The 11,561-nt window shown below is 37.0% G+C and overlaps 1 protein-coding gene across 1 annotated transcript; it reads left to right on the forward strand.

Annotated features, from left to right (window-relative positions):
- The first annotated feature begins 1,989 nt into the window (after positions 1-1,989).
- On the forward strand, positions 1,990-10,613 carry LOC113207353 (transcription initiation factor TFIID subunit 1). Its single transcript, XM_026423880.2, has 24 exons — positions 1,990-2,404; positions 2,839-3,162; positions 3,254-3,451; positions 3,532-3,741; positions 3,824-3,937; positions 4,017-4,168; positions 4,248-4,371; positions 4,465-4,736; positions 4,826-5,063; positions 5,178-5,312; positions 5,405-5,749; positions 5,831-5,975; positions 6,056-6,186; positions 6,277-6,507; positions 6,583-6,687; positions 7,041-7,171; positions 7,291-7,459; positions 7,573-7,711; positions 7,793-8,032; positions 8,106-8,281; positions 8,386-8,553; positions 8,639-8,875; positions 8,959-9,103; positions 9,184-10,613. The coding sequence occupies exons 2-24, from the start codon at positions 2,845-2,847 to the stop codon at positions 9,462-9,464; spliced, it is 4,404 nt and encodes a 1,467-aa protein (XP_026279665.1). The 5' UTR covers positions 1,990-2,404; positions 2,839-2,844; the 3' UTR covers positions 9,465-10,613.
- Positions 10,614-11,561: the final 948 nt, after the last annotated feature.

An 11,561-nucleotide genomic window follows, 5' to 3' on the forward strand; every position in this document is an offset into this window, starting at 1 on the left:
CACCCGTCTAGGGAAGTCCAGGGCCTGCTCAGCCCTGCACAGCCTGCTGCAGTGTCCATATCTCCGACCCCCCTACTGTCTGATATGTACAGAGAAGGAAAACGAAAAAATTTGGATTACCTGTTGATTATGGCTGGTTACAGGAACATAAGCTTTTGCGATTTGGTAGCAAAACAGGCTCATCTTGGCTTGGTACGCATTAACTGTACTAGCTTCCTCTAATAGACCACTGCAAATGTGACTAATCTTTATTCTTGATTATTTATTTTTTATTTTAGTGACAAGTAATTTTTTTTTTTTTTTGAATTTCAGTGGATTATTTTGGTATAGAAGTCTATGTTAGGTAACTGATCATAATGAATGCCTCAGCTAATTCTTGTTTTTTTAAACTGCTGCTCGTACAGTTTCCTTAATATTATTTATTTAACTTCTGTTCTAAAGATTATTATTGAAAAGATGTATACTTTTAGTTTGATTATTTTCAGATGCTTTCTGAAGACATGCAGTGTGCTACAAAATTAGGATAACTGTAGAATAGAAAGCAGTTTCTTGATTGTATCTCTATCCCATGACACAATCATCGAAAGCAATTATTGTCTTAGTGTGTGCTCAAAAGACTCTGTAGTCTTATGTTGCATTCCTTTGTAAAATGTGTTGCAAGTATATTATCTAAATGTACTGCTCTGACTGAAGTATTGTTACTGTGCTGGTAACATGTTTACGGATTTGAAACTCCTGTGATGTAATTTGTAGCACCTTTGTTGGGCACAACTGCAGCAGGGTATGAAGTGAGTTCCCGTTAGGCCCACCGCGACTATCGCAGCATCTCGTGATGGGCCTCTCGGAACTCCAGTCCCGCCTGCCTTCAGTTCATAACTTATTATTAATTTATTTATGTGTATCAGGACAACCTTCGGCTTTACAAGCTCTGTTGGAAAACTCCACAGCGCGACATTCTTCGTTTAACAGTATTAGGAAACATAAAAAAGACGAATACATGATGTTTTGAGTGATCCTTTTTATTTAAGAAACAGAGAGGTGTGATAGGTTTTGTGTGTTTGATTATGCTTTTATTTGCTCTAGGAAAATGTTTTTCCCCTTTCAAATCAGAATTTACTTATAAATTAATGGGCATGTACAAATACTTTAATGTCTTTTGTGTTAATTATAGTGCGTATAATAGGACTTTCTTTTATTTAACAACGAAATTGTGCGCCTTTATTCATAGAATAGAAACACCATCTAAATCAAAACAATGGCATTATCAATGTTGATGTAGTTCTACCTGTTAACACCAACCAAAACCCTTCTGAATATGCACTTTTGTTAGACTGAAAAAAAAGCAATCCTTTGTTTGTTCTCTATCTGATTCAAACTCATTGCCCAAGGCTGTTATTTACCAACAGCAAAATAAACACTAATTTATTTTGTATATAACTGTGATCCAACACGAACCTTACTTTAGAACATTGCAGATTATTTATACTTTTCCATAATAAAGTGAGATAAAAGAATCTGATGTCTACATTGTGTTTTACTCCTACTTTTCAACATCCCCTGCTATCACACTTCCTAAAATGGAGAAGGGAAAGGAAAATATGAGCAACATATGGTTTCGTTCCAGATTTTGTCTACATAATGCAGACTTTAACATTTCTGTAAGGTCTGGCAACAAAACCTATCATTGCCATTTCCCGCCAAACATATCCCGCGCACTGCAAATGCAAATCTCGCGCGTTTCCAGAAGCGCCTTATTAAACCACCCGAAAAAAAAAGGCCGTGCCGTAAGCCAAAAAGCATCGAAAAGTAACAAGACGCAAAATGCTATCAATAACAAATACTCAATGAAATATTGATACGATATCAGACTTAATACAAAATAATTATATACAAATTACATTCTTTAGATAGCCCACTCAAAGGTATTATTCAGCTACAGTCATACAGTCACGCGAAAGCTTCGGTCTTATCTTGTAGGTTAAGAACATAAAGTTTACTGGCCCCCAAAAATGTCGTTCATTTTCTTTCATGGTGATTTTGCTGTGAAAACAAGACAATACGTGCAACACCTGAGAGTGACACTTTTCGGATCGTGCGTTTCCATTTCTAATGGTGTAACCCAGCCTCTCCCGTAGCAGACGATGCGCCATTGTAAACATAAACAGTGATGTTGATGTTGCTGAGCCACTCTCGAGTCGGGCGTCGCTTGGTTGGCCTCGCGTTGTTGCGTTTTAGTACTGAGCCGGGGCGTTTCCTGGAGAAACGCACAATATCGTCGTTTAGGAGTTGTTAGCGTGACACCTAGGACGTGTTCTTGTTGCCTCTGATGTGCGTCCTTCATCGGCTCCATATTGTCGCGGGCTGTAGGGGCAGGATTTTCGTAGCAACCACGCTCCCAGTATAGGTTAGGAAACCTTTGTCGTTATAGAGTCGTCTTAAATTGACGTAATGTGCGCCGTTCCAATGCAAAGTTGAACGTACGATAATCGCCTCGTCAAATACTATTGTGACAACTAATTTCTATGCCGAAAAAATGTTGCATCACTTCATTTAACATACAGCTGTCTGAGCCTATTGGTTGCTTTTGCTTCCTTTGTTATGCCACAATATTATTTTGATTAATTGGTGTGTTCTTCTTGCTTCTTGTATCATTTTTGTGGCAGAATACTGTACTCTTTTGTTCTCTTGAGTTCCATCTTGTCTCTAGAAACTTAGCTGTACCACATTTTATTTTGCTCTGTACCTCTGGTCATACTGATTTTGTTCTGTGGTGTAATGTTTATTTTTGTATTGCTTTTCCCATGATTATTTGCTTTCATTTTGGCATCTGTATTTCAGATTGTAATGGCTGAGGGTGATGAAGACAAAGAAGCAGATGTCGGTAAACCATCTGCTAAGCGATCCTTGGATCATGTTCCTCTTAAAATAATAATTAAACGGCATAGACCTAATAGCAATGCCACAGTTGAAAATGTGCCCCCTCTTGCACCACCGAAAAGCAAGGCCACTGTTACAGTTAAAAGTGTGCCGCCAAGTGTACCGTTCCCTGTACCAAGCCATCCTCCTAATAGGATAATTAAATCTAATGGGATTTTGCCAAAACTGTTACTATCAAAGTACGCTGGCTTAGCCCAGCTGATGACAGCATTTGAGGCAGAAAAGGTTTGTGTTGCATTTATTGAAACATTCCAACTAAACAATTTAAATGTATTAGAAAATAAATATCAATAAAAATTCTTTTGTGTCTTGACAGCCAAAATGTTTACAAGAAGTTTGGCATTCTGTTCAGAATCGTCAATGGGAAGATGATGAAGAGGACTCTTCCAAATCAAACAGAAAAAGATTGATGCAGCAGTATATTTCATCTGGTGCCTGTGACTTTGGTGATGATTGTGAAATGCCATGGCTTCATCCAGCAATTGATGTAATTTTTTTGGAAAACTTATCAAAGGTTTGTAGGTTTTTTTTTAAAATCCTTCTTTAAATTTATTGTCTGACAGCGTGTTCTAATTGATAACTTATGCCCATTAGGAACAACCCTGTGTTTCCCCTAGCAAAGAGGTGGTAGAAGACAAGTCTATTGAATCTAGAACTGAATTCAAAGTATGTGAAGAAGGAACTGAAGATAGTGAAGATGTTATTGTCTCTGACTGGCGGTTTGGTCCTGCTCAGTTATGGTATGATCGGTTGGAATCAACTGACTTCAAAAATTTTACCTATGGATTCAAATTAAAAGATAAGGTAATTTTCTGTAGAGTTGTATTTCTAAATTACTTTGTGTCTGAACGCTTTCTTTATAACTCTACTAATTTTTCAATTGAAGCCTGAAGACTGTGTTAGTCAAGATAAGGTTTTCCCTGACGATGCTTTCCTTATGGTAAACCAGCTTGAGTGGGAGAAAGACGTCATTTGGAATTGTAGTGACAAAACACAAGAGGTATGGAGTTCATTATCTAATGATGAAATGTGTTTTATTCTCTCTTTTTATTGCATACTTTTTTTTTATTGCACTATAGGATCTGAAACAAATGAAATTAAAATGGGTGAAAGTAGGTGGAAAGTCACAACCCGATAAAAGTTTCATAGGTTCCCATTACACTATGCAGCACCGATTACCGGGATACTTACAAGGTCCAAGAGGCCGTAGTCTTTTCCCAAACAGACCATTGTGAGTAAATTAATATCTTTATTGTAATGTCTAAAATTATAATTCTTAAATATGCTAATGTTTCTGTTCTATGAAACAGTGTTTTTAAAACTCCTTACTGTATGCCAATTCCTACATCTAAGGAAGGAAATGATGACAATTCCTCAAAGGCCATTCTTCCATTTGAAAATGAGGATTTGACTTCAGGGTTGTGGGAAAAAGAGGTAAGGAACATGTAGAATTAACTTTTAAGTTGATCAGCGCTTATGTATCTTCTGTCAGGCCTTCAATCATATAAAATGTATTTCAACTTATAGGTCATATGGGATGCTGAAAATATGCCAGAAATTCCAAAACCTAGGCTACCAACACTAGACCCAAGTGATGACAATCTCATTCTGGGAGTACCAGAAGATGTTTTTGATGCACATCAATCATGGTCTACTCAACAAAGTAGTGTAATCAAACTGTCTCATCCACGGATAAAAAGCTCAAAAATAGTCATTGGGAAGACTGGAATTAGGATTATTAGTGAAGATGATGAACCACGGTACTCATTTGAAGACCCCTTTAATGTGTCAAATGATAGGTACTTAATCATCATTTTCTACCTCAGTAAATAAGTTTCTGGGTAATTTTATTTCCACAATTTATATTTTTTTTACTATTATTATTTAGCTATTATGCCATCAAATCTTCCGATACATCACTAAGATTAAAACCCATAGGAAAAATCATTCAACATTCAACCCCAGCCTTAGAGTTGAGACCGCCTTTCATACCAACTCACTTTAGTGTTGTACGGCTGCAAAACTTCCACAGGCCCTCATTGAAAAGATATTCTCATGGTCGTCTTGCAAATCCTGTTTCTCATCCAGTATTCTCATTGAGCAAAGAGATCAGCTTGAAAGCTCAGGTTAGTAGGGTGAAAATTTAATCTGATCACTCTATGTATCTGTGATCATCCCTAATCTTCACTGAATGAAAATACTCGAATAATTTCTCTAAAATCTTGATCTTTTCTGCTCAGGCTAGAGAAGAAGAAAGACAAGCTTCTGGTGGAGGTGATGTGTTTTTCATGCGAGAACCAGATGATTTATCTGGAAGAGATGGTGACCTTGTACTTGTAGAGTTTAGTGAGGAGCATCCATTGATTATGAATGAGGTATGTAATATAAAATTAAATAAATTTTTACATTTATAACAGTATACTCATTCATCCTACTACATCTACTGTATTGTATTTTTATTTTTCAGTGTGGCATGTGTTCTAAAGTTATAAATTATTATAAACGCAAGGCCAGCAAAGATCAAGGCCCTCCCCCTCATAAGTATGGAGATGTTGTGTACCCCCATACATCACCATTTTTGGGTGTTCTCTCCCAAGGTCAATGTGTTCAGGCAGTTGAGAACAACCTTTTCCGTTGTCCCATTTTTGAACATAAAATACAAGAAACAGACTTTCTGGTTATTAGAACTCGACACAGTTTCTCTATCCGAGAGGTTGATGCTCTATTTGTGGCTGGCCAACAGTGTCCCTTATATGAAGTGCCTGCACCAAATTCAAGATGTGCAACAAATTTCACAAGAGACTTTCTCCAGGTAGTGCCTTGTCTTATGTACAAGTGGATGTCTTTACTGTAACTCTTTCTTCATTAAACCAAATTCTTTTTATTTTGACAGCTCCATATATTTAGAATGTTTCTCAACTGTCCAGACAAACCACAGTGGGTGAAAATGGAAGAAATAAAAAGGGCATTCCCAGATATTAATGATTTGAATATTAGGAAATGCTTGAAATTATGCTCAGATTTTAAAAGAGTTGACTGTAGGTTTCTAATCGATATCATTACTCTTCCTAGTCTTTATATTTTCCATAGTGTGTAACCAATCATATCTTTCTTTCAGTTATGGATTCTAATTGCTGGGTCTTAAGACCTGACTTCCGTTTACCCAGTGAGGAAGAATTGAGAAGTATGGTGACTCCAGAACAATGCTGCGCCCAATTCAGCATGCTGGCAGCCCTGCAAAGACTCAAGGTAAAAGTTCTCTCTGGTCTTTCCTCTTCAACGCCATTCCTTTAATTACCATTAGCAGTCTGACAGTTATTTATCTCCTCACAATGCTAGGATGCTGGTTATGGAGGCAATATGCTTTTCGTGCCACCTGAAGAAGAAGATGATGATGATGAAGGACTGCAACTAAAAATAGATGACGAAGTTAAAGTGGCTCCATGGAACTTGACAAGAGGATTCATTCAGTCAATGAATGGCAAATGCCTATTGGATTTGACTGGTATAGCAGATCCTACTGGCTGTGGTGAAGGGTTTTCTTATCTGACGCGATCCAACAAACCAAAGGTATGTGTTCTGGTATTTGTGTCTAAGTAGCTCTGAAGAGAGTTAGGAAGTAACCCATTTAATCAATTACTTTAGAAGCAGCTTGTAGTAGAAGATTCTTCTACTAATATTGCACGTGAAAAGCCATCTGTGACCAATGCTAAGGTACTTCTGAAAAAGATGGGTGTTCCTGATAAAGAGGTAAGGAGACCAACAACTGCTTTGGTATAAACTTTGGCTACTCTTGAAACTATATATTTATGTAGGGAAATAACTTGTGAATTGGGTGCACAAATTTTTTGAATTAAATATGATTGAATTAGACTACATTTTTTTAATTGTTCTTAAATTGTACTGAAGTATTGAGACTTTATTTTACTGAATAAGCTTAAGTTGCCTTGAACTTTTTGAATTGTTCTATTATTTTTGAATTGCCTTAAATAATTTCTGTTGAATTTAATTGAATAACTTTAAATCACTTTAAAGTGGGCAGAACTAGAGTGATGTACAGTTATCTGTTACACAATAATTTCTTGAATTATTTTCTGTGACAGATTAAAAGACTTTCTCCTTGGGAACTTATAGAGATTGCTCGTACAGCTTCAAAGAAAAAAGGTAGAGGACGAGGTAGAGTTGCCAAGGGGCCCAAAGTTAGACCAATGACTACAGCTGAGCATGTTGCCAAGTAAGTTTTTTTTTGGTTCACTGTATTCCTATGCTGAATATCAGTAAATGTTGCTATTGCGCTGAATTCAAGTCATTACTCATTCTCACCAATTGTATTTTGTAAACTTCATCTCATAGATACAAAGAAGAGTGTCAAAGAATATTTGACCTTCAAAATCAAACTTTGCAGTCAAATGAAGAATTGTCATCAGATGAGGAGGACGTGACTGATGATGATGGATCTGATGTAGAGGAAATGGGCAAAGTTCTAGAAAAACTAATTTCTAATGGAAGGAGCTTTTCTGAGGTATGGAATTGGAATTACTATTAAATTGATCATTTCCCAAAGCATATTTTGCTTTTGTAGAAAGAATTTATATCATACATTTCCCTGAAATTTAATTTTTTCTGTTCTTATAGCTTCGCACTGAAAATGAAGAGAAAGAAAGAGAAGACCTCGTTAAAATGATGATGGATGAAAATGCCCCAAAGCAGAGCACCAGCAAAGACAAAAAGAAAAAGCATGATCTGAAGGATGCTCATAGTGGACCACAACCTGGTGAGTACTATTCAATAGTATAATATTGTTATCTTGCCATTTTAAAATATCTGTAAACCTAACTAGTTTGTTTTGCTACAGATCGAGTGTTGAAAATAAATCGAACATTCCGGGATTCCAATGGGAAAGAATATACCCGCGTCGAGTTTGTTAGGAAAAGTTCTGTTATTGATATTTATCTAAAGATCCGTGCTACCAAAGATGAAGCATTCATTAGTCAGTTTGCAGCACTAGAAAGTGCGGAAAAACAGAAAATGTTACGAGAAAAGCGTAATATTGAAACTCAGCTTCAGAGGATTAAACAGCGTGAGCAAATTCTAGGTAAGCGTCTTTGATTCACGTACTTGAAGAACGGCTATTGTGATCTGTGTGCATAATTTTATTCTTTTGGCAGGCCTTAAGCAAGATTCAAGTAAGGCTATGTCAGAACCAGGATCTGTTATGAAGTCCCATGAAGACAATCTAGTTCAAGGAGTGGAAAGCACTTCAAAAGCCTTCATCAGTCCGCCAAACAAGAAATCAATGAACTCGCGTATTGACCCTAAGCGAAGATGTAGGGCTTGTGGTAATGTAAGTTTTGAAAACTTGTGTTGATGTGAATCAACATGTTAAATTTGTATCATGTGCCGTGGTCCTGGTCCCTGCACGATTAACATATTTTTGAAAACTTACAGCCTGGTCATAAAAAGGGCAATAAGGCCTGTCCTCAGTACTTTGGACCTCTAAATGTGGCAATGACTGAAGAAGAAGAGGAAGAATATCAGAAACAGATGAATGTTGACGATCAGAATCTCATAAATGTTGATGGCACTAAACTGAAACTTAGTGTGAAGCTCATTAAGGTACAGTATTTCTTATCATATTCTTGCTCCAAAATGTGATACTGCGTGCACTTACTTAATAATTTCCATGATGTTTTATTTGCAGAGAGCTGAGGAAATGAAAAAGAAAACACTAGTTCTACGAGTTCCAAAAGACCTAGTCCGCAAACGCAAACGGGCTATGATTGACCAACATTGTGACTATTTAGAAAAATATCAAAGGCCTGTTAATCGCCGACGAGTAGATCCTTTAATTCTCCTTTCTAATGCTTTTGAAGGAATTTTAAATGAGATGAGAGATTTACCCGATAGTGATCCATTCCATTTTCCAGTTAATGCCAAGGTGAGATGGACAATCCAAGTATATGTATGATACATTTTGGTACATCAACAAAAATGTGAATTCGTTAAAATTTTCTTTTTAAGGTTTTACCACATTATTATACACTTATTTCACGTCCCATGGATCTCCAAACTATCAGAGAAAACATAAGACAGAGAAAATATAGAAGTAGGAAGGATTTCTTAGAGGATGTCCACCAAATTGTTCAGAACTCCTCAACTTTTAATGGTATGTTTCCTTTAGTGTTACCACTATCATTTTCTGATGTCATAGTTACTCTTTGAATCCAATTTATTGCAATTATCTAGGCCCTGACAGCTCATTCACCATCAATGCGGGTAAAATGCTCAATTTGTGTGTTAAGAGGATGGGCCAGCAGGAGGAGGAACTGATAAGACTGGAAGAGACAACAAATCCTGAAGAAGATGATGATAAAGATCATAGTACTGTGCCTCAAAATACTACATTGTCTGCCCCATGTGTTTCTGGGGGCAAAGCTATTGTTGATCTCTCAATAAGTGAGTCAGAAGATGAAACAGAATTGGAGGCAGGGTATTTAGATGGGAGGGCATGCTCTGTTGTGCCTTAGGTGCTGTGATGCTGTAATTCTTCAGGTTACTGAAAATGAAAATATCTGTGATGTATGACCTTGACGCTAGTGCGTCATGTTTTATGTGAAACTTCTTTGATGCACATAGCCTGATTCAAACCTCTACTTCCTGTGAAGCGTGTTGTACCTGTCTCATTTCTATGATTTCATTGAACTCAGCTAAACCTCCAAAAAAATTTTGCTACTGTATCAGAAATAGGATTGATAATTTGAATGTTTATTGTTGAGGCGGTATATTTAAACATTTTCTATCTAATTCTATTTATCTTAACTTAACAGGCACACAACCTATTTTCTTCTTATAATTTTGTACTTCCTTCTGTTTTGTGTCTCTTCTTCTCCTGTAATTAGCATCACATAATCCCCATCCAATATTTTCTGATTGTTGATACACCAAACCCTATAATTTTTTAGTTGCATCAGACAAGTCTTTTTTTTCTTTTCTTTTTAGTTTTTATTTTCTGTTACTAGTATTTTATAAAAAATTACCAATGTTCTGAATGCATTAAGAAATGAAGTTTCTTACAATTTGGCATTCTAGCTTTTGTGATAACCTTTTAAGTAATTATAAACCTTGACTATAACTATTTTTATGTAGTTTGCTCATTGTTGTTTATTTTGTGAAGATATGAATACTAGTTAAACCTCCTGTTGTTATTTGCATAGATGTGTGATTACCAATGTAAAAGCATATGCAAGTTCTCTGTGAGAAATGTAAGAAAATTTCAAATTCCCCATGGGAAAGTGCAGATATAACCATCTTTAGTTTTGTCTTAATTAAGGACAGAGCTGTTATACAATCCATGAAAATACAAAAAAAAATGAATCCCAAGGCAAACCTTTATTTTGCAAGCAGTTAATTTAGAGTCAATAATTTTTGTGACAATGATCTAAAGCTCTTGCTTAACAGAAAATATTGCACACTTTAGACATATCTAACAAAAATTTTGGTAATTGCCTCACAAGATATTTAAAGTGGCATATTTTTCTTCAGGAAGACAAATTATGTTGTTGGTATTCCCAATTACTGTCTGTTCCCCTTAACTCCAAAATAGTGTGGCAGTTGTCTGCTGTCCTAAAAGTTGTTAATTCATAAATTTCATCAAATAAAATGCGTATTTTCTATAATCTTTCTTTAATGTTTTAAGACATACTTGCCAACTGCAAACAAAGAAACAAATTTCTAACTTACCAACCAGTAAAAGGGACTCAGTTCTTCAATTTCATTGGTTTCTTTAATTTATTTTTTATTTAATTTAAAATGGGTATTATTTAACTGCCAAAATCACACCACAACCATTACCATGGATGAATTTGAGCCCTGATCCCATTGTGACCAATATTTGACTTACAGACGTCACATTGAGTCACCATGACGTCAGGATGAGTACAGAAAGACATCAAAATTAGGGACCATTTCGACATCATTGTGACAACCAGGGCTCAAATTCCTCCTTGAGTCTAGTCAATGGGAAGGGCTTTAAATCAAAGATATAATATGTGCGCCAAAACGTCATCACTGTTTGGTCACTTTTCATTATTTGCAGTTTTATAATTTTTAATCAAGTTTCAGTCGTTTTTAGTCACTTTTAGCCATTTCGTCTACTGATTGCCTACCCTCCAGGCGCCCTCAGCTACAACTTGCCCCGGCGTTCCCCACGCAGTACGCACGGGGGCGATACCCCTACGTCCCTATTTGTGGCCACAATGCCGGCGGCCAGAGTCAGCTTAATCCGACCCGACTATAGAACATTCTTTTTCGGGTAATAGAAAATCCGACACCTACAGGGTGTACTCAGCAGAAGGCAAGGACCTGTTCTGCACAGAATCCCTGACAAGCCGAAAGGGGATGGACGCATCTAAACTAACACAATGCCCCCCCCCCCCCTCCACAACCTACGCGACAGCTTGTGTACTGATCGCCTACCCTCCAGGCGTCCTCAGCCATTGCCCCGGCGTTCCCCTCGCAGTGTGCACGGGTCGGGGGCCGGGGGCCACGTCCTTGTTTGTGGCGACGGCGACACAGTTGTAGCTACAACCGACACGTCCACTGGCAGCTTTATCAGAACCGACTGT

This window comes from Frankliniella occidentalis, unplaced genomic scaffold (genome assembly GCF_000697945.3).
Source record: "Frankliniella occidentalis isolate FOCC.00 unplaced genomic scaffold, Focc_3.1 Scaffold11, whole genome shotgun sequence".
Classification (NCBI taxonomy): domain Eukaryota; kingdom Metazoa; phylum Arthropoda; class Insecta; order Thysanoptera; family Thripidae; genus Frankliniella; species Frankliniella occidentalis.